The sequence below is a fragment of the Patiria miniata genome, unplaced genomic scaffold (genome assembly GCF_015706575.1).
Source record: "Patiria miniata isolate m_02_andy unplaced genomic scaffold, ASM1570657v1 HiC_scaffold_19, whole genome shotgun sequence".
In the NCBI taxonomy this organism is placed as follows: Eukaryota; Metazoa; Echinodermata; class Asteroidea; order Valvatida; family Asterinidae; genus Patiria; species Patiria miniata.
The window spans coordinates 10,258,869-10,282,926 of NW_024037057.1; the positions used below are offsets into that span (position 1 = coordinate 10,258,869).

At 40.0% G+C, this 24,058-nt stretch overlaps 1 protein-coding gene and 1 long non-coding RNA gene across 4 annotated transcripts; both read left to right on the forward strand.

The window, feature by feature from the left end:
- Positions 1–1,024: 1,024 nt before the first annotated feature.
- On the forward strand, positions 1,025–4,034 carry LOC119725749. The gene is made up of 2 exons (XR_005270728.1): positions 1,025–2,017; positions 3,005–4,034. It is a non-coding gene; the product is annotated as an uncharacterized LOC119725749 (long non-coding RNA).
- Positions 4,035–7,554: 3,520 nt separating this feature from the next.
- Positions 7,555–23,229, forward strand: LOC119725750 (rho GDP-dissociation inhibitor 2-like). Of its 3 annotated transcripts, none has more exons than XM_038197312.1 (6): positions 7,555–7,877; positions 17,261–17,467; positions 19,713–19,796; positions 20,082–20,158; positions 21,471–21,534; positions 22,876–23,229. In XM_038197312.1, the coding sequence occupies exons 2-6, from the start codon at positions 17,290–17,292 to the stop codon at positions 23,070–23,072; spliced, it is 600 nt and encodes a 199-aa protein (XP_038053240.1). In that variant the 5' UTR covers positions 7,555–7,877; positions 17,261–17,289; the 3' UTR covers positions 23,073–23,229. The 3 variants fall into 3 exon arrangements, with proteins under 3 accessions (XP_038053240.1, XP_038053238.1, XP_038053239.1); XM_038197310.1 differs by having other exon boundaries at positions 7,556–7,833; XM_038197311.1 differs by lacking the exon at positions 7,555–7,877 and adding an exon at positions 11,577–11,842.
- The last annotated feature ends 829 nt before the right edge of the window (positions 23,230–24,058 follow it).

Genomic DNA, 24,058 nt, shown 5'->3' on the forward strand with positions numbered 1-24,058 from the left:
CCTAGACACATGAGAGCCATGTCGGCTGGCGCTGACAGCCCTTGCTGTGGGACTTACTGCACAAAACTGGGGGCATCATGTACCTACGTCTGAGGCTCACTCATAAAGTACAAGTCTGAAGCCTTGCAGATTTGTCAGCTTGTTGGCCTATTCATCCGCTATCTAACAAGCTATAGTTTGTCACAATCCATCTATGTTAAGGTACCTTAAGATCGAGACACATAAGAGCCATGTCGGCTGGCGCTGACAGCCCTTGCTATGGGACTTACTGCACAAAAACGAAACTGTGGGCATCATGTACCTACGTCTGGAGCTCACTCAAAAAGTTTCAAGTCTGAAGCCTTGCCGATTTGTCAGGTAGTTGGCCTATTCATTCGCTATCCAACAAGCTATAGTTTGTCAAAATCCATCCATGTTAAGGTACCTTTAGACCGAGACACATTAGAGCCATGTCTGCTGGCGATGACAGCCCTTGCTATGGGACTTGTTGGCCTCTTCATCCGCTATCCAACAAGTTATAATTTGTCAAAATCCATCCATGTTAAGGTACCTTTAGACCAAGACACATAAGAGCCATGTCGGTTGGCGCTGACAGCCCTTGCTATTGGACTTACTGCACAAACACGAAACTGGGGCCATCATGTACCTACGTCTGGGGCTTACTCCCAAAGTTTCAAGTCTGAAGCCTTGCCGATTTGTCAGCTTGTTGGCCTATTTATCCGCTATCCAACAAGTTATAGTTTTTCAAAATCCATCCATGTTAAGGTACCTGTAGACCGAGACACATGAGAGCCATGTCGGCTGGCGCTGACAGTCCTTGCTATGGGACTTACTGCACAAAAATATTGATTTATTCGGTTGAGTACCGGGACGAATTAGAATAAATCTGCTTTATCATTGATATGTAAATGAGACACGGTAGAGTGGTTAAGGGCGCGTAATTTGAATAGGGAGTGGCACAGGAATGTGTGCGTGGTTGGATTGAAGGTAGATCACTTCACGCTTGCGAGCAGCAACGACAACACACAATTTTTGTTTCGCTGTACTTCCATTGCGTTATATCAGCAAATGGGAGAGTTGGCAGTTTTGCTCTCCTAAAGTCAATTCGACATCTCATTTTAAGAAGCTACATTACATTCAAGGCTACTGACAACAGAGCTCGCCCCTACATCGGTATCAATCAAGACAAGACAGTTGTTAATAGCAGATGGACCGAAGATCGGAAAGCAGAAAGCAGAAAGCCAGTTTACGAAGCTAAGTTAAATTACAGTCTTTTTAATTTGCAAAAATGTAGTTGCAGATGTTGAAATTCACAGATGATTTTTTTGAGAACGGAGAGATTTCTGGTTCCGAACGAAGAGTGTTCTGGAGAATTACTTTCCCATCGTGAATTGTGGGGACTTTTACACTAGTTCTTTGTTATAAGATGTAACCAGTCTCCGAAAATGGTCAATTTCAGAAAACCCACACTCTACTTGTTGAGACGAAATATAGGCCCTAGATTGAATCGATGTTCTGCCATATACAATTTGTTGGAAACCCATAATAAAGCCGTTTATCATTAATCCTTTGTAAGTTTCAATTCAGTGACAACAGGTGAATGTCGTCCGAAAAGGGAGTAGATAGCCCTGGCATCAATCAGTCAAATTTGGTGATACGCCCATATTTCTTTGTTCCTTGACAACGTATTGATTCACGTTGAAGTTTGATCTGAAAATCTTAAATATCACCTTGTGAGCGTTTGACCAATCGGGTTTTCCTGGGTTTCACAGAAATTTTTTTTTCCAATTTGTTCCAATTCCTACCATCATATGTGTCTTTAAATTGTACCAAAATAGTACGATCGCTGGAAAAGGGGCAATTGCAAGAACAAGGAGAGTTGTCTTAGAAGACAGTTTGGGACACTCCAGTTTCCTTCAGAAAGCCATAGAATAGAGAGCACAGTGCTCAAACCAAAAGTGGTTGGTTCTAAAATGCTCAAAACGGGGTTGAAGTGGTGAAGAAGTTGGTTCAGAAGGTGAGAAATGCAGAATGATGCATACATGTCATGTACAGATGACTTGCTTAACGATGGTTTAGAGATTTGCCAGCTTATTCCATTTTATAACAATTGCTTTCAGAAAGTCAGAGAGCACATGCTTAACTTAAGCGGAGAATGTATTTGGATTAGCAAAGTGGTTTTGTCTAGTGCGAAGGCGGAGAAGTGTAGAAATACAAGATGTCTTTTAGACGATGATTGAGTTTGCCAGTTCCTTCAAAACCAGAGAGAAGATTTAGTTCTAGTAGGCTTGACTTGAGATTCGTATAAAGTCCAAAGGTATTTAGAATCCCGTTTCACTGATGTATTTACATCTGTTTCTCATCAAAGTTCACTAGTCTTGTTCGGAGAAAAATTTCCTCCAGTTTCAAAACTGTTCCACCGACGCTGGACGCACTGGTAGTACAAAAGGATTCAATAGAATATTTGGGCATCGGTCAGATAGCGAGAAGACTCGAAGCTCGACTCGGAGAGAATCGAAGGCAGTGAAATTGGCCTTAAGTTAACCCTTCTATGGAAACATGCATGGTCAGCCTAGTTTATTATTTGGCCTAATCTTGGCCAAGATAACCCCATTGGTTTAATATGAAAGCCACGAGCATCACCATACTAAAGTTTAGTGGTTTACGTGGCAAAAAAGTTAGGGTCAGAGTCGTTTCTGACAGAAGTATATAACGAGATGCGTTCAGAACGCAAACAAGACAGTCTCAGCAGACTTACACCAAAATATGGTGACATCCTCAGCGGATGTTTGGTATTGTAAACGTTACAATTGATATCCCCAGCGGATGATGATTCAGATTTGGCAAATAAGCTGTTCTTTTGTATTCAGAGTATAGTTGTAGCAATAAGCAGTGGGAAATGCGCTTTTAATTAAATGCACTTAATAAAGAAAGTGTTTAGTAAGTTGACGCATGATTTTAATCTCGTTAAAGTAACAATCTTTATTATTTTCCTTTTTGGAAGCTCATCTTCAACAGCGATAATTGGAGGCAGCGGAGTCCTCAATCAGCCAAAAGTCAAGAGCTGGATATAGTCTCGCCAGTCAACTGCTTTCCATGCTACTCGAGTCACAAGCCCCATCAACAGTCTCGAGTACAGATCATCCTTCACGAGATGGCGACAATGGGCAGAGTTGCACGGAATATCATACCTACCCGCAGATCCTTACATGGTAGCCTTATACCTGATCCATATTGGAACTCTGCAACATCACCATGCACCTACAGTCACAAACTCTTTAGCTGTCATGTCATGGGTTCATCTCATGGCTAGTTGGGGACCATGATACAACCAAAGACCCTCTGGTGTCATACACCGCGCTAAAGGTCTGACAAGAACACTGGTTAAGCCAAAGAAAGATCCAATTACACCAGATATTCTTTCTGAGATAGTGCCAAAATAGGGTAAAGACCGTTCAGTACACATCTTATTTCATATAAGAATCCTGGTCAAGGCCCTTATTTCATATACCGGGTCTTATCGGCTCAGTGAGTTAGCCGCACTTTAATTGAAGTATTTACGTGTTATCTCATGCACTCGGCCATGTGAATTCAGTTATTATTGCGAGGTAATTATTATCAACATGTACAGTTACAATGTTGGAATTGTATGTCAAGTGAGTCAAAGTCTTCCCTTCAGATAAAGACCTTCTTTTGTGTTCATAAACTTAAACAAATGTTAAAGAAGAGTATAAAGTGATTTCATAGAGGTATAAACCGATGAAGTACTCGAGAGTTTGAGAGGGAAGGTTAGAGTTTTCACAGAGCAGCCCCATGCTGCTGTTGGAGTCTTAGTGGCTATCAAAGCAGATATCCAACAGGCTGTTCAAGCGTCATGGACGCCATATCAGAGACAGAGAAGGATACTTTAATATATCCAAGAGAGTGATTGCAATATGATGTTAAATATCTAAATCCTTTTGGGGATTCAGCATTACAGACCCGTTCTTTATAGTTCATACCGGTTGCTGCTGCAAGCACAAATACCAAAATCAGGATGATTTGATTGTTTATTGTGTAGAATGGTGTTGAAATGATAAATATTGATTTATTCGGTTGAGTACCGGGACGAATTAGAATAAATCTGCTTTATCAGTGATATGTAAATGAGACACGGTAGAGTGGTTAAGGGCGCGTAATTTGAATAGGGAGTGGCACAGGAATGTGTGCGTGGTTGGATTGAAGGTAGATCACTTCACGCTTGCGAGCAGCAACGACAACACACAATTTTTAACACAGTTGTTAAGTCTGGTTGTAATTTCATAGTTGTTCAATGTCTCAAACAGTATTTATAAGAGACGAACATTGCTACCCTTGCCTGAAGGAGTTGTCTTGCATAGTTCAGGTGTACGTTTCCATTTTTCCAAATATGGTTTTGGTTTTTCGTATCTGGCAGTCAACACAGCAATGTTAGATGGGGTACAATTCCAGAAACAGCCATAATGTAATAGATGAGTGGTATCTTGCGATTATTCAATTAAGTTTAGCTAAAGGCTCTGAAGCCTAAAGGAAAGTTCTGTGAAACTTAAAGGTTCAAATGAAATCCACAAGTGGCAATCAAGGTATGGTCGGAGTAGTTTCTGACGGAGGTATAAAACGAGATTTACAGGTTGGCAGTAAGATTCATAAAGATCAGATCTACTAGATGAGATGCTAGAATTGTTCTAGCGATCTAATGCGTTCAGAACGCAAACAAGTCTGAATAGACATGCACCATAGTATGCGTGATTTATCCTCAGCGGAAGATATCTGGTATTGTACAAAACCAAAAGAGATAATTCTGAAAAGCTTGCCTTAATATAATATCAAATGTGGAACGATTATTCAGAAATAACCATGACAATTGTAAAGAGGAGGGAAGTCTCAAGGTTAATTTTAGTATTGATTACGCAAATATGATAAATGAAAGGCTCTTACGCCTAAATGATAGACCCTAGTTCTGTAAATATTGTCTTCATCAAGACGTCTTTAAGGTTCAAATTATTGAATGACCGTTATTAAAACACTGTCGTACCTGGTAGTCATCACAGCGATGAGACTAAACATAATATCAAATGGGGTACGAATAATTAGAATTAATCATAACAATTGCAAAAAGAGTGTTGTCTCAGGTATAATTCTGTATAATTAATTGATCACTTAAATGTGTCTATAATGAAAGGCTCTTACGCCTAGATAATAGATGATAGTTCTGTAAATACTATCAAGTCTTTAAAGGTTCGAATTATTGAAAGATGTAATTAAAACATTGGGTCGTCGTACCCGGTTGCTGCTGCAAGCACAAATACCAAAATCAGGATGATTTGATTGTTTATTGTGTAGAATGGTGTTGAAATGATAAACGAAACTGGGGGCATCTACGTCTGGGGCTCACTCCAAAAGTTTCAAGTCTGAAGCCTTGCCGATTTGTCAGCTTGTTGGCCTATTCATCCGCTAGCTGAAGAGGGAGGTGAGATCCTATATGTGCCCAGATACAAAGAGTAGAAATCTACGCGTCTGCCTTTTGAAAATACACAATTGCGGTGTTCATTGTTGCGTAATGATCCACCTAGCACACGACTGTTTTGCACATTAGGCTGTGTTATGCAGCTTCCTAACAAACCAAACAAACTGGGCTCATTATATCGACTTGTTTTTACCCATTAAGGTAAAGCAAATGGACCCAGTAATCTTCCTGGCGCGTTTGCTCACCTATAAAGACAACTTTTCTCAGTTTAAGGAAAATTCTAAGGTAACGAAATGGTCGAGTGGTTACGATTCGTCGTCCACGGTTAGCGGGGTCCCGGGTTCGAATCCCGCTGGTCTCTTTTTGGTTTTTAACGTATGAGTTCAATTATTCACTATAAGAGATTTAATTTCCCGTCGTTAAGGACCAACAGTACCTTAGCTTAATCGGTAAGCACTGCTGCTGGTACTGTCCGCGAGTTCCAGGTTGGCGCCTTCGTACAGGTTCAGGGCATGTGGTCCACTCGGAGGATCAGGGCTTAGGGGCCGCCCTGCTCCTCCCTTATCTCTTTGCTTTTACATGGTGCCTGGCCCTCCGGGGTTATATGGATGGATGGGGAAGGAAGTGTGTATTGGTCGGGGACGCCGAGACCCCGGAAGAGAACTAAGGGATCGGCTGGGGCATTGTTATGGCTCAGACCGATCCCTGAAAGCTTGACTAGCACATAACTTTTTGATTATTTTTACCCTCTATCTTTTATACTTTGGTTTAGTTTGATATCTACAGCTGCTCGGCAGGTCTACGGGTAGTATCAAAATTGAAACAGGTGTATGTCATAAATCAATGAATATTTCATACTTGACTATAATCAAAACGGAGTTTTGTTCGATCAATTTGACGATCATTATATAATGACGCGATTGCCAATTGACGTAAGAAACGCCATAAATTATACCGGGAAAGAATAAAGATGTACATTGTAATATACATATTATTTATACATCTTTTGTCTTTAATTGTAAGCATTCCCAACAATACAGTAATTCGCAATGGTATTAGAATGGTATATGATAGCACGATCAATGCGTCTCTAATAAATTTAAAAATATATAATTTAGGCCCCTATGTGTGAAATATTCTGTTGATGAAACATTTCAAATAGTATGGGGTGAACCTTGCATTTTTTGGCGAAATTGGGCAAGATCAGATCTTTCTGGAAAATTTCAGATTGTAAGGGGTTAACCTTGCAGTGTAGTAAAATTTGGCAAAATCAGATGTGTATGAAAAATTTCAAATGTAAGGGGTTAACCTTTCTTTTTTAGTAAAATTTGGAAAATTTAAATATTTATGAAAAATTTCAAATTGTCAGTGGTTAACCTTGCATTTTTTTAGCAAAATAGGGCAAAATCAGGTGTTTATGGAAAATTGGCTAGAAACTAGACTTTGATTCTTAACGAAACATCGAATGAAAAGGGAAACATCAAATGCATATTGCAAGATCGAATGCAAACATACCGATGAAACATCGAATAAAATTGCTCGAAATGTCACACATATGTGTAAAACATTGCTCACATATTTGAGAATATCGCAAATATATTGTAAAACAACACTCACAATTGTATCGAAAAACATCGCACATTTAATGCAAAAAATCGAACATAATATTGAAAACATCGCACATATATATCGTCAGAAACATCGCACATATAAATTGAAAATCGCATCATAAATGTAAAACATCGCACACATATATTGAACATCGCACATATATTGTAAAACATCGCACAAATATATTAAACATCGCGCAAATAATGCAAAACATCGCACACTTATATTGAACATCGCACATAAATGTAAAAGATAACAAACACATCTTGAAAATCCAACAAATATATTGCAAAATTGAATATTGTAAGGTTTGACACGCCATAGTTGAGGCTAACGGTAATACTAGCTGGCGCAGCGCGCACCGTACGTAGCGGGAACAAGCTCGCTCCACCTGTCCAGATAATTTTAGCAAATGCACTTAGCCCAGGTTGGACGCCCTCTTCATTTCATTGCATTACTCTGTAACATGGTGCAGTAATTAAGGGAGTTCACGTGGGATACAATAAATGCACTCAAATAAAATCCTAAATTAGCACAGATATTTAGTTTTCAAAACGAGCAGAATTTTAACAATCAAATATGGTACATGAATCGGTCGTCGGGTAAAGAGGACCAAACCTGAATGGAATCCAGACTTCCGTAAAAGAAAGGAAACGCAAGATTTTCCGGGTATCTGACTAAGGGCAGTCCCAGACACAAACGAATAAAGGCGTTGGTTGCCTGCTTCTGAATCTGTGGTGAGAAGATTTCGTTTAATTTCTCTGTATTTTCTGTTGGCAAAGTAAGTTGATAGTCAAGGAGTTATCTTGTGTGGATGATCAGTACTATTAGCTCGTACCCACCGCCCAAACAGTACGTGCGTGTCTATTCTTATTTTAGTCCTCACTCCTCAGTCATGTCACTGTCAGTCATATAATTTAGCATTAGGCTAATTATTATAGGCCTAACTAGGCAGTGGATATTTTGCCGGAGACGGCAAACCTTCAGTAAACGTTAGTTTGCCGGATATGCACTGAACTAGCCCCACTAGTGTGTACTCCTAGAACTATGAGGCTCCACGTAGTGGAGCCTCATAGGTTCAGAAGCCCGCAAAATTGTTGTCAGCACAAAACACTAATTAAGTACAAAAACGTCCATCCCAAGCAGGCCGTTTTCCACAGAACCGCTGCACAGTTTGCCCCTAAACTCCATACAATACCTCATGACATACTCACGTTATGTGCACCCAACAAACATCGGTGGATTCTGTCTGTTTTTCGGCAAAAATGATGAAAAATATGCCCTTTCCGCACTGAGCCAACCTAACACTTGAAACGAGCACGCGTGCAGAATGATCGCAGTTATTTTCGGTTCGATCGCTCGGAGCGCGCCGCGGGGGGTACGTACTTGCACTTGTACGCATGTGCATACTATCGTTCCGCTCCTACACCATACCCCCCGCGGCGCGCTCCGAGCGATCGAACCGAAAATAACTGCGATCATTCTGCACGCGTGCTCGTTTCAAGTGTTAGGTTGGCTCAGTGCGGAAAGGGCATATTTTTCATCATTTTTGCCGAAAAACAGACAGAATCCACCGATGTTTGTTGGGTGCACATAACGTGAGTATGTCATGAGGTATTGTATGGAGTTTAGGGGCAAACTGTGCAGCGGTTCTGTGGAAAACGGCCTGCTTGGGATGGACGTTTTTGTACTTAATTAGTGTTTTGTGCTGACAACAATTTTGCGGGCTTCTGAACCTATGAGGCTCCACTACGTGGAGCCTCATAGTTCTGGGAGTAACTAGTGTGGCCGTCGGTATGCTGCGCTGAACCTAAGGCCACACACCGTGGTCCGCGCATTACTGAGGACGTTTTCTTAAAATTTGCAGGGAATTTCTTACATATGGTTGTATTCTACGATGTCCCATCTATCACTTCTGGGATGCTTAGGTGTAATGATGTTCAATTTTCCGAGATATTCTTGAATCTTTCTGGAGCCCATATGCACTCGTGAAACGTCCGGTGATGGCAGCCATTTTGAATGTGACAAGAGATGACCTCAAGCTGTGATGTCGCGTTCATGCAAATTACTTGTCGAGCGATGATGAAAAATGTTAATGCAAGTGACACATGAACAGTGAAACGTCGCTATTACTAACACCGCTATAACGAATATTCCGCTATTACAAACATCCCCTTTGGCTCCCAAAATTGTAAATTCTTTTTAAATACACAATCACTATAACAAACGACCACTGAAATGAACATTTTTGTCTCGCCTGGACTTTGTGCAATCACAATGTCTGTACTAATGTGTGTATTATTATGTACCGGTAGTACGTGGTATTTTGGTTCAAGTTTCAAGGAATTGGTCTCATTTTAAAAGAAGTCCAATTGGATTCAAACTTGAATCATAGATGCAACATTAGAACCATATGTTAATGATGTCAAAGGTCACATACCAAGGTCAAGGGGTCAAGTTGTAAAATAGGTCATCTGATGTCAAGTTGTAAAATAGGCTGTAAACTTAGTGGTCTCATTTACAAATTTGAAGTCCAATTGGAACCAAACTTAATACACATGTAGATGCAACATGGCAACCTTCATATGATAATTATGTCAAAGGTCACATACCAAGGTCAAAGGTCACTCTTTAAAGATAACTGCGAAAGCAGACGAGAGTCGCGCGGTTCAAGAACCGCCTTGTTTATTGACCCCGTGGTGTTCGTTATAACAGCATTCATTTTCACAATATTGCCATCTGGACAGATTTTAATAGACTGTAGCCTATAGGCCTAAATGTTGATTTCATTTCATATAAAAATGTTAATTTCATTTCAAACTTCATGTGTACATGTATGTCATAATTGAAAAGATGACACTTCACTTTCTCAATTCTCAACATGCTTTCAACTTGGAAGATGTGATGATATGTACATGTACAATGTATGTAAGCACAAGGTTGAAAAGTTCATGGCCCCACTTCTTCTTTAGAATAGAAATAGCAATCTGTGATCTAAATATTTAGATGTTAGTCATCTGATTGAACACTGACTCCACAAACATAGACGAAGGAATTTGTCATTAAAGGGAAGATACAACATTTGCAAACATCAAAATACGAAATGGTCAAAATTTCACGAAATACTTTACTGGATTGTTCAGGAATGACAGTCTAAAGCATTCTGTAAAATCATGGCTCCTGGTGTGCTGACATTTTCAAGAAAAAGTGTATTTTTCCAGCGCTGGTCGGCCGACCAGCGTTGGAAGAAAACTGGCTTTTTTTTTTAAATGCGCCTAATTTTCATATTTAGTTTTTCTGCATTTTCTTTGCAATTGATTACACACCTGTGAAGGGGTACAAGCCTTCTAGACTGATTCTCTGACCTTACAATTCCCCAAAGTCTATAAATTGCTCCGTTTCATCTGAAGTGGGGTCAGGGAACCAGACTACAAGAACATGATTGGTGTTCTTGGTTTTTCCAGCATCTACAAGCCCAAAACGTGAAACAAGTCAATTTAACAATATTTGTTATAACATAGGCCTACATGTACCAATCCTCCAAATCCATTTCTTTTTGAAAATTGCAGCAAAGGCAAATGTTGTACATTCCCTTTAATAGTGCAAAGAAATACTAACCAGTATACATTGTAGTCTGTCCTCAGTGGGTTTCCTTCTTTTTGCACCACTCTGTATTTAACAGCCTTTTTTTTTTAAATCTGATCATGAAATGCACAAGATCATGACTCACAGTCTTCTCCTTGGTTTTGTTTGATCCTCACCCCGTAATAATGAACTGTCCTCATCTTTTTAAGATGGCTCAGTGATGACTCACGTAAACAATGTAATGGAGTACAATGTAATGGATATCAACAGACCATCTTCATACGAAAAATTACAATTTTGTGTATTCAATGCCATCAGGTACATTGTACCTGTGCGCACAGTGTGTGTGCAAAATGTTCTAAACACGCGTGCATGTTGCTCGAAATTTCTTTGAAATACGGCACAGCTGATGTGCGTCACGAAAATGTGACTCCTAAAATGCCAATGCACGTGACAATCTGTAGGCAGTGACATCATTTGAGAAATACCTATACAAAGTTCAAGTGAGCTCAGCTTTGCAATTGTCCCCCCCCCCCCCCATGAAAAAAATTAAGCATTAGCATACCATTGGGTCAGTACGGTGGACATACATGTACATTTGTGTACATGTATTTTTAGAAAAGACGTGGACAGCCAATATAGCACTTTATCAACATTGTAGTTTTTGGGGCAGGAAGGTGGGAATGGAAATGTTAACATAATTTACTTCACTTGGAACATAATTTGTTCTGCATTTTTTTTAAAGTACATGTAGCATGACTTTTCAAGGGAAAATCAGGAAACTGCAGTTGGATTGCAGAGTGCAGACTAAATGTGGCCAACTGCTGGGGAAGCTATTATCATTATGCACAGGAAATCCAAGGTTGGAGGTTGAACACACTAGGACTGTAGGAGCCCTGGGACCCGCCAACCCACTCCCTGTGAAAGCCACCATCCTGTTTGGCCGATTGGGGAAGATATTGTGGAAGGAAATTTCTTTGTCCAAAGGAAGTACATATGCAGAGTGTTAACACATACATGTAGATGTACATGTACCATAGTCTTGCACGATTTTGGGATTGTCCAAAGTCATCATCTATATTGTTTTGTCCTCCAGTGGGCTGGTAACTTGCTGTTGCGTTGTGGATCTACATTGTACTGTACCCGTATATTGCGGATTTGGTATGTACATGTACGTCTGTGTATGGACTGAGTTGTTCATTATTCCACTGATCATAGAACAAGGAACTGTAGTTACAACTTGTGATTATTGTGAAAAATGCCTGTATGCCATCCTGTCTGAACATGTGTGGTAGACTGTCACCTGTGTAATTATTTCCAAATAAGGGTGCCAATTAATGCATATTTTTATAATCATTAATTTGTACCTTACCGTACTTTCTGCACTCTTTGCCGTTTCAGTATGTGGTAATGGTTTGTCCTTGTCACTCAAAACGTGACTCGTACAAATCAAATTTATCTTTTTCATACATGTACATGCACATGATGAAAAACATTGTTTCACATGTAATGGGGTGGGCCCCGTTACAGGTGAAATCACTGTCTTTTTTGTCATAAATATCTGCATGATTACAATAAAGTTTGAAATTCATTTGTTTCATAAAGTAATTGGAATGGTTACATACTTTAAGAAATTAAGACATTTTGAATGAAATACTTCAATGATACATGTAGGCCTACATAAAAGTTCTGGTTTCACGTGTAACTGGGACACTTAGGCCCAAAAAAAAAAGTCTCCGGTTTCTGGTATGCGCGCGCGTCGCCGTAGCCATGCGCGTCGGCAAAATGAAAAAGTGTTTTTTTTTCAATGAAAGATGATGTCTCAAAACCGCCAAACTCACTGGTTTGACTGGAATCCTGCTGCTGCACAATTTTAACGTGTTTTTAGATTGGGTTATGGTCGAGAATAAGATGTATGTGGCCTCTCTGGACTCCCATATATTTGCACTAAGTTTAGTCGGGCACCATTTGCAGTCATCAGCCGACATTTGAAGCAAAAAAATCAGGTAAAAAAAAAAAAAAAAGCCGCGTCGCCGCACCACTTTTTGGGCAAGCTCCATACCAGAAACCGGAGACTTTTTTTTTTTTGGCCTTACATGTACCTCAAAATATGGAAATAACCACTATTTTGTGCAGTAGGCCTATATCCATCTGACAATGTCCGAATTTTATGGTATAATAGTGTAATTTATTAGCTTACACATATGTACGAAATTGATAGAATTCAGAAATTTCAAAGAAAGCCTCACATATAATGGCACAAAAAGATGTTTTGCTTCATACTGTAATGGACATTTGGGGGGACACCATAGTGTCCCCTGTTACACGTGAAAGTAGCAGCTTATTTGCGCTACATTTCTGAAGCCTGTCATTGAAAATTCAAATGAACAGACACCAGTATCTTCACTGCTTTATAAAATAAATGAATTTTAGACATTTTCAATGAAAACCTACAGAAATATGGCACAAATAAGTCACCAGTTTCACGTGTAACAAAGTTGGTGTCCCTGTTACATGTACATGGTAAACCACGTTTTTTGTCATGAAAGAAGAAAATCATGTCGGAAAATGAAAAATGTACGGTATGTTTAAAATAGTAAGATCAACCAGTCCTACAAATTTGCATCCAAATTAACATTAACATTGTCAAATGTCACACTTTGGACCCCTTATTTATGGAATGACCATACACTAAATGTCAAAATATTGTATAAATAAAAGTAGTTTTGACTATATTTAAATTATGTATGTATACATGTACACTAACCTGTATGTAGGTTATGTGTAAACAATACCAGTAAGTACATGTACTTTTCCCACAGGGATGCCAACTTTGAGTGAGACCTGAGCGTGAGAATTTGGCGATGGAGCTTGATCAGAACGAATATGCGAGCGCGAAGCGCAAAGCCCTAACGGCGCTGGGTTCGAGGCCCGTCTAGGGCCCTAGAAAATTTTGTATTCTAGATGCTCTGTGGTGTGATCTGAGTCAATTTCTGACCACTTTAACCAATTTTTTGAGCAAAAGATCATCATTTAAACATCACTTTTGAGTTTGAGTCAAGTATTTATTTATTTATTTTTTAGCGTGAGAAATCCCGTGTGGGCGTGAGAGTGTGAGAATAATGGCAGGCCTGTTACATGTACCTCAATATCTGTAGTGTCGCTAATGCTATGTCATCAAGGTTCATTGATGATGTGGAATTAGTCAATTAGTCATAAGGAAATAAATTTAATTTGGAATACTTTCGCATTCAATTCACATAGATACCGATACCTGTGAATTCATTAGCTTGAAATTTCCAGCTTTCTACGGTAGGCTCATGACATGTCATGAGCCTAGAAAGCTGGAAATTTCAAGCTATGCTAGCTCTTGTACACAAATGTACATGTACATGTAGATGTATTTAACCAATTTATGAAGTGAAATAATGCATTTCCTGTCAGCACAGGAATTTCTTCCTACTTGTCAGGAAGTGTATTGGTAATGTACTGCCCAAATTTGAACACCATTTAAACCATCTGCGAGAACTATATTCAACAAAAATTTCTGTCGGTACTGTATACATAATGTAAATGAAGCACACTGCATGTAGTTCTTTCTGAGTACCAGGCTTTAACCAGTGAGCGTCGGAGGACATGATAACATGCACTGGCTGTTTTTATATACAGGCACGGCTGATGGGTTAAGATGTCAAGATTGCCTCGACTCTCCTCCAGGTGACATCTAAACGTACGCTAATCCCTCGTGCCTTTTGTACTCACACAAAGTCCGTGAAGTTTGTGGAGGCAGACTGTGTGTTGATCTTGACTTGGCCGCAGTGCACGGCCTGTTCTACAATTTACGCTCCAGTGCGCACCTCGGAGTATTGAAACATGAGGTTTTCGGCCAGAAATATCATACATAGGCCTATTCTGTTGAAATGACTCTTGTGAAGCTGTATTTGGGGCGTGTGGCCGTATATCCGTATATCAGAAGTTGGCTAGAAAATGTTGCCTTTTGCGAAATCGAAATTTTCGGCAAAAATAATGCCGGCGCGAATTGATTTAAAGGCAGACATACATTTTACTTGGGAACACATATTGTGCAACTTTCTAGTCCTCTTAAATGTATGGAATCTTTCTGGCACCCTTTTTGGTTAATTTGATTGAAAAGTGCACTTTTTTTAAACATTTCACATTTTCTGTGCTTTTCCTGACAACTGAGGGCGCTGTGGCTGTGATGTCATTTGAGGAAGACACTGTTCAGTTTAGGGGTTTTCTGTTCAAATTGTTGACCTGCAAAATTTGCACATTGAAAACATTTGTGAGAAAGTTTGCTCACGTCCCGAAACAATGAATCACCAAAGAAGAAAAAAATTGTGAAAACAAAAATATCAAAAATCTTGTCAAATTTATGTGCTGAAATAGCTGTAACATTGAGGCTTCCGCCTGAAATGACATCACACTTTCGCTCATGAATTTGGAAATTCGCCAAATTTGGCAAAATGAAAATTGGAAGTTATTAGGTTAAATGGGACACAAAGGTGCGTTTTCAAGGATTGGGTTGAAAAATTGCATTTCAAGGGCCTTTTGGCCAAGATTCCTACATGTATGTTGGTCATTCCACCGGGTTGGGGAACAATGTGTGACATACATGTATGACCATATTAAGAAAAGCATGAATGCCTTGCTAGCCATGCTAGCAGTTGCACTACATAATATTTGTTGTTGGGTGTTTCACTACTGCAGAAAGTTTGAAATCATTTCAATGTACATTTGTATTTTGCCAAAAATATGAGCAAAAAATGTCATTTTGGACGTAACATTGACACCGTGTTAGTGTTACATTCAAATATGACATTTGTACCTTTTTTTTTAAATTTCTGTGAAACATTACCCAAATTCACTTTGCGTGCTTCTTACTATACATGCAACACGATAAGAAAAGCTTTTGTTTTGGTAGTCAGGTATCAAATGGAGCAGAAATAATAGCTTGGTTGTGTGGACGTAACATTTACATGGTGTAAAACCCAATGTCACACTTCCATTGAGTGATTTTTACACCGTTACATCCACACTTGAGGTATTGTTTCTGCTATATTTGAACCCTGACTTTGCCAAAACAAAAGCTTTTCTTGGTGCTTAGGTGTCCAGTTGTAAATATGCAATGTCAGTTTGGGTAATATTTTACATACGTGTAAAAAATGGCCAAAAAAAATATTTGGATGTAACATGGACACGGTGTCAATGTTACGTCCGAATTAATACATTTTGGCACACCCTAAGACAAATATTATGTTGAGCAATTGTTCAGAATGCATTGATACTTTTAATAATATAACCAAATATATGGATGTAACATGCACTGCTTCCCAACCCGGTGGAATGACCCATATTGTTGGTTTTGTATTGCTCGACAAGGTATAAATGTACTGCCTACACACTGGTTAAATTTTCATTGCATTATATATGTACAATGTACGAATATGATAAAGTTTCACCTGTGTGCATGGAGCGGTGTTAGTGAGCTTTTATAGCTAGTAACCCCTGCTGTTTCCAGAGAAGTAATAACATTCTTGCACAGGTGGGAGCCCTATAAATCAGCTCTGTTGGTCCACATTATAAAAAAAAGGAAAATTGTTTATTTTTTTTATGAATTATGTCCATGATATAGAATTAGCCCTGCCTGTGTAGTGATTGCAAGTCTTGTTACCGGGGTACTGGTTTGTTCCCTGATATTTTGAACATTGGTGCTGACATTTTTTACTGACAAAACATTTTCCGACACTTACGTGTGTGTGAATTAGTAAAAAAGGGTTTCAGGAGGGTGGCCAACACACAACGGTGTTCGCAAACAGGATTATCACTCCCAACTTACATACATATTAAATAGGGGTAGATGAAGAACGTCAAGAACAAAGATAGTGGACTTAGACCCCTACCGCAACTTGCGTTAATTTCTGTGCATAAAATTTTACAGTACAGGAGCTCAGCATACCATTAAATGATAACCAAAATTACATTGTACATGTACGTGATCATAGAGTGGGCTTGTCTTTGCCACTTTTTGTAGCTGTTCAGGGATTTTAAATTGTTTTCGTAAGACGATTTTTTCCTTCTTTTAGTGCAGGGTTTTAAAATGGCAGCTGCAATCTTGAATATTTGCCCAGCTGCGCTCCTTATACGCACTTGGGCATTTGTTAATCGGCAACCCAAGAACACTGTTTGCAGGGAGCAGGGTTCGAACGCCCCCTTTGTAACCTTGTTTTTGTGCAAGCCTAGACTTGGATGTATTCTCCTTGTGGAAATGTTCAAGTGTTGTTGCAGTTGAACATTGCAGTGAGATCTTTTGTATTGAGTACATTCAGACGGATGGAAGCACGCTTTTAAACATCTAAAAATGCATCTAAGTTTGCACGACGGACCTTCAACAAAACGTGATTGTGTGCCAACTTGTATTCGGGGCTGGACAGTTTTGGGCGAGATTCAAAAGCAAACAGTGGCAAAAATCTCTTCGAAAACTTTGACAAAGGTTTGACCATCCACTCATTTTAATTCCCAGAATTCATTAATTAAATGTTATTTTCTCTACCGCAACAGGCACAAACTTCTGATAAAATTTCCCCAAAATGGCTGAAACGGAAGACACCGCCGCGCCTTCAGGGAGCGACACAACTGACGGAGCGCCGCTCGCTTACAAGGCCCCGGCGCCAAAATCACTGAAAGAAATACAAGAGTTGGATAAAGACGATGAGAGTCTGGCGAAATACAAGAAATCGCTGCTCGGGGAAGGTGTTGAGGCAGAAGGTTGGTTGAAAGGGGCAGTCTGGGCACCAGACTTCATCTGGGTGATTCAGATCTGGGTGATACAGACGGGAGGCCTGACCTCATATCACATGTCCATATGAAGACAGGCCATGCTTATATGAAGACAGGCATTGAAATGATTCAAAAATCGTATCGGTTTAATGCATTAACCCTCCTATACAAACATACATTCTGTGCCAAGTTGTCCTTTCTGTCAAAATCAATCAAGTGACTGTTTACAATAGTTATAAGAGCTCCCAGCTTACTCAAAGCAGGATTGACTGGCTGTGACCGTTTATGTAACTTGATACACCTACCGTATGTTTTGACTGTAGGTGATTGATAAGCCAGCTGTGCCTACCGTACCACTTGTCTGCTTTTGTCTGTTAGTGAATATGACTAGTCACAGTGCTTGCTGAAATATGATCTGACTGTTGGTGACTAGCCTGTGTAAAAGGCATGGCAGGGGAAGAGGATTGAATTATGTTACTGTCTGTGACTGCTCAGATGGCAGTAGGGGTAACGATATTGCCCCCTTACTGTGATTTGGCTTATATCATGAAAGAAGTCCATCAGGCTGGTAAAATTTCAACTTTGCAAATGAATTTTCTATAAACACAGCCAATTACTTAAGTAGTTTCGTTGACGTTTTGACTAATTTCACTAGTCATCCTCAGAACGAAGCACCACCAGTGATTTGGCTGGCTAATTGTAATCAGTCAGAACAGCTGCCAGTGCCCTATTTGTTCAAGGGGGGATTTTCAAATTAAGACCAAGCAAGAACATGCTGGCCTACTCTGAATCTGCCTGGGGAATTTTTTTTAATTTAGGCTGTGCTCAGACGAAAGCTCTGTCATAATTTGTTTGCAATACTCTGTCATTTTGCATTATGTATGCTGTGGATTGTTTTCAGAAACAAAATCGTAAATGCTTGATTTTCGTAGTGCAGTTGGAATATTGAACAGGCTTACATAGACCCTTCCCAATAGGCAGCCATCTTTGAGCTGATTTGATTTGTGTAATAAAGGTAGAGTTTATCATTTGCAGCTATCCAAAAAGTAGGTGACAAAATTATTGTTCAAAAGCATACTCAGTTTAATGATAGTAATGGCACTTAACTCCCTGTAAAATTATTCTTTCTGGCATGCTGTCATTTCGAAGAAAACAACAAAAGAAGTTAATATGCAAAGATATGTCTAAAAACGAATTTTTAAAATGTCCTTTAGTACATGTAGTGTGTGTTTAATTCGGCGAAGACGTGAATGGGCGCGCACAAGCGTTGACACGACGCACACGTACCGGTACGCATGGTTGCTATTATTCATCAGTTCAGCGCGTGACATCGCGTAGCTGCAATCAGCTGAATGAAAATGTCACGGACACTGATTTCTGGCGCAATTCAAAACATGACTCAGCAACTTTCAATTGGAATCAAAATCCTAGAATTTTGTTTTCTCAGAATATACAACATTCACAGAGTTAATGAAAACTTCATCAGGTTAATTGTTAAAGGGAATGTACATCATTGGCTTTTGCTGTAATTTTCAGAAATGAACTATTTGAGAGGTGAGTATAATAGATCAAATATTGTTACACTGACATTTTTTAAGTTTGGTGTTCGAAAAGGTTGGAAAAACCAAGAAAAACAAAAATGTTCAAGAAGTCTGGTTCCCTGACTCCACAAAAGATAAAATGGATCAATTTATAGATGATGGAAAATTGTAAGGCAAGGGAACCAGTCTAGCTGGCCTGCACCCGTTCATGAACATGTAACCAATAGCAAACCAAATTTGGACTGAAAAAAAATATGGTAAATTTGGAGCAGTAGTTGAAAAATAGTTAGGTTTTTCCAACGCTGGTCGGCCGACCACCGTTGGAAATGTTTACAAAAATACCATTTTCTTGAAAATGACTTCACACCAGGTGCCATAATTGTACAATATGCTTGAGACTGTCATTTACCAACATCCTAGTAAGGTATTTCGTAAAAACTTGGTAGTTTTATTTTTCGATGTTTGCAAATGTTGTATATTCCCTTTAAGCACCCTTCTTTAAATACTGAGTTCTTTTATTGCTTCAAATAAAAAAGAATGCAAAAATTGCAAATGATATGCTCTATCTTCAATGAATGCTCAAGAGATACTACTGATGCACATACCTGTGCAACAACATAATTCACCTCAAATGTGGTGGCAATGCACAAGAACTATTGGAAAACAAATTATGTTTGACATTTTTCTTTCAGCGACTGGGGAGGGTCCCAAAGTCACGCTGCAGGAGTTAGCTCTTATTGTGGAAGACCATGATGATATCGTGTTGGATTTAACAGGTAAGTTTGAGTGTATATTCCAACTACATGTACCTCCGTGTAAAAATTGCATACAGCCTCAATCCTCTTCATTGTGCGAAGAGGATTTTGGAGGATTTACAGAGAGACACGATTATTTGTTGAGCTGCTGTCCGCAGCTAAAAACAATTGTGCAAGGGCACTCTGAAACACTGCAGCCATCGTTGTTGAACTCTGACGTCTTGGGCCAGGACTAACTTTCATCCTATAAAAAGAACTTTCATCCTGTATAAAAGAAGTTTCATTCTTTTCTTTTTCCCTTCTAAGGTGATCTTGCAAAGCTAAAGGAAAAGACTTACTTGATCAAAGAAGGTATTGTCTACAAAGCAAAGCTAACATTTGTGGTAAGTACTTATCACCATGATGTAGTTCCTTTTTTATCCCCCTGACTTTAGCCAAGAAAGGGGGATCTTGCGATAGTGTATTTCTTCTGCCCGTGTGTTGTGTGTTCCATTTTGGTTAGGTTAACTGTTTAGTGCTGTCATATGAAAGTCAATCTTTTGGTAGGGGGACTTCAGATGACTTGAGCAATTCAGGTCAAAGGTCAACTAGGGGTCAAATGAGGTCACAGTTGATTTTGCTCAGGTCAACTGAAAAGTGTGCTTACTAGTTGACTTTATAAATACTGCCAGCATGCTAGGGGATTGCAATTTAACTTGCATACATTTTTTTATGTTCAAGAGAAGAGGATACTTACCTACATGACTCCCATAGAGTATTCTGGCTAGAAACGCTGCTAAATGCAGCAACATGCAACACTTGTCAAAAGGACAAGCCTGCTCAGTGTGTTACACTCAGCAGGCTTGTCATTTTAAACAAGATTCATCAGGTCAAAAATATCAAGGCCTACCATAACTGCCTCAGAGTCTGCATTTGGTCACCAACTGCAGCAGGATACAATACGTGTGGTTCTCGATACAGTGAGCCACCAAGAGGTTACCATGGAGAGTCAGTTTTTTGCAGTGCATTGTGGGCAGCCTTGACTCCATGGGCGCGTGCGCGTTCTTTCACTAGCCCCTGGCAGCATGAGGGATAAGTTATGACGCTGATAACCGGCTTTTCAGAGCGTACTGCGCAAATATTTGAAGACTGCATGTCACGTCATGTGATGTACGAACATTTTTTCAAGACTGCGCAATGCCTATGCGATGTTGAGTCTGGAAGCCTGCTCGTTTTTCGCCCAAAAGTACTTCACGTCATCCTAACGTATATGTAATTTTTAATTACTTACAAGTACTCGACTACTCGCCCAGGCCTCGACTACTCGCCCAGGCCTAGTGACATGCACTGTGGAACGGGAGATGCTCGTGCCATTTATATTGGAATAATTAGACTTTGTGGCCCGAAACACCCTTTATCCCCAAATGATTGTTTTTCTCCTCGCAATAATTAATATCAGAAATGCTCTCAACCATTTTCGTGCTGGTTATTAGCATGGGAGTCGTCAGCCGACATGAATATGTGGCCCGACCTACCGGTATAACAAACACACCGGGGTCTGTAAAAGTTTGTTTGGCAGTCATTTGTTATTGAACTTAATCCTGCAACAAGTACTGTGTTGAACCGCCCATAACATTTGTTTGTTACGCCAAGTGCTTGGAATACAAGTGTAGAATGGTATTCAACTGTAGGTAACATGGCTTCATTTGTTTACAGGTGGAGAACGATATTGTTGCAGGCTTGAAGTATGTGCAGGTATCCCACAAAACACTTGCTCCAAGTAAGAACTTTCAACATTTTCGTTGTTAACTAGTGTGCGTTTTTATCAGGGTATCAGTCTGCTGGCTCTGGAGCGCTGTGCTCCAGTGGTTACAGTGTTTGACTCGCATGCCGCGGTACGAGGGTGCGAACCCGGTTGGGGAACATATGGTGCTTGTGTTCTTGGGCAAGACACTTTACTACAATTGCCTAGCTCTCTCCACTTAGGAGTTAACATGTGTAATGGGTACCTGTGAAGGTACATTGTAGAGACCAGAATGTACTGATCTGGAAATGCTGCAAAAACTGGTCTCGTGGCCTGATAACAGTAGCCTTTAGTCAAGTCCCACGCGCCTATACCCGGACCATCTGGACACATAACGCACCCTTGATGCTGGCACGTAAAAAGACTAGCACGAGCGGCAAAGCCGCGAGGGCCTTTACTTTCTCGTGGAACTAATCACTTATTCATTTATTCACGTAATATAAATCAAGCAATATAAACCAATCATCTAACGGTGGTTTGCGGTTACCAGCAACTCGCGTGCCCAAAAATTAAAACTCGCGTGCCCAAATAAATGTCTTAGTCACCCAGTGAAAAATGAATACTATGTGGCATTGTGTGTTTAGTTTCATTGCGTGTGTTTGTTTATGGTGTAAATCGAGGACACACCCGTGCAACATCATCGATGAATTGAGGACAGGAACCAAATCGTGGACTTCTCGGTTAGAAAAACATGTACAAAACCAAAAAGAGCTGTTGCAAAAAAAGTTAGAGTATAAACAAAGGACAAGGGAAGAGGAACAATAGAAAATACTCGATTTACACCATAAACAAACGTGGGCGCGTTTGTCTATTCAAACCGTGGACGAAAAATTCCAGAGAGAAAAAAAGAGAACAATATCGTCCATGATTCCGAGCATACGTCTGCGATTGGGGTCGTGTACAAAACCTATGGGAATCTTCCTAAAAAGTACAAAAGGAAAGAGGGACAATAGGATGTCCATGATCGACGGTGTGAACACGACTGTATGAATATGTGTGCGTTTGTTTATGGTGTAAATCGAGGACACACACGTGCAACATCATCGGTGAATCCAGGACAGGAACCAAATCAAGGACGACCTCGATTAGAAAACGTGTACAAAACAAATGAGAGCTGATGCGAAAAAGTTAGAGTACAAACAAAGGAAAAGGGAAGAGGAACAAAAGAAAATCCTTGATTTACACCATAAACAAACGTGTGTGTTTGTGTGTGTGTTCATTTGATAAGTGAAGTGCCCTCAATAGGCAATGCAAAATGGATATGTTAAAAATCAGACAGCTTTTAATTTTGAAAAACTGTACAATTTTACTTTGAAGGCGACACATCCACCTACATGCTGGGAAGCTACGCCCCCAAGAAGGAAGCCCACGTCTTTACGGCGCCCGTGGAGGAGTTTGCCAAGGGCATGCTTGCCCGGGGACACTACACCGTCCAGAGCAAGTTCCTGGATGATGACGGGCGAGAGTTCCTCAGCTGGGAGTGGGCGTTTGACCTCAAGAAAGACTGGGAGTAGTTTGGCAAGAGGGTAGTGAAATTTGCAAATCTAGGGATTGTACTGGTACATTCTATGAACAGGGGCTTACAGCATTGTCTATTTTGTTTTATGCATCACTACTTGTGACTACAGGATTATGTGTGTGAGGCAGTCGCATTCTAGAGGCTAGTATAATGACAATAGAGTCAAGAACATTCTGTAGCCATGGGCAAGGACATGTATGTACATGTATACACTTATTGACTGGCAATGAGGTCACTAGGGCATGTCTATTCACTGGTTGAATAGTTTGAGGTTGCTAGTGCATGTACAATTTTAATAGATTTCTCTCATGGGACGCCATCTTTGTGGAAAAATGACTACTGCGTGTTCAACGCCATCAGGTGCGTGTGCTTGCAGTGTACAAAATTATCTAAACACGCGCACGTGTGGCTAGAAATTTCTTCAAAAATACGGCGCAGCTAATGCGCGTCATGAAAATCTGACGCCCAAAATGACGATGCATGTGGCGATCTGTAGAAAGTGACGTAATTTGAGAGAGACCTATTGGATCAAGTGCATTCTGTAGCCAAGGGCTAGTATACACATATTGACTGGCAATGCGGTCACAAGTGCATGTCTATGCATCCTAAGGGGCTGGTGGTAGAGACCAAGGGGGCTTAGGCGTGCACTAGTGACTAATAATGCCAGCCAGCATGTGTTTTGAGACACACTACAATCTGTTAAGCCCCTATTTTTCTTGTTCTGATATTCTTGCAAACTCCCAAAATGGTGCTCACGCCAGTCAAAAAACAATGAGTGTGCTGCCGGACAGAGCACGTTATACGTACTTAAAAAGCGCACAAGTGATACTCGACTACCATTTAGTTCAATCTCAATGCACATTTCATACATACACATGTATTAATGAACCCCATGTGACCGTGTTTTAGCCAACCAGGATATAGAATGAGGGAATGTAGCATTAATCGTGTGAGCTTTTCACTTTCTTCCAAACAGGCAAG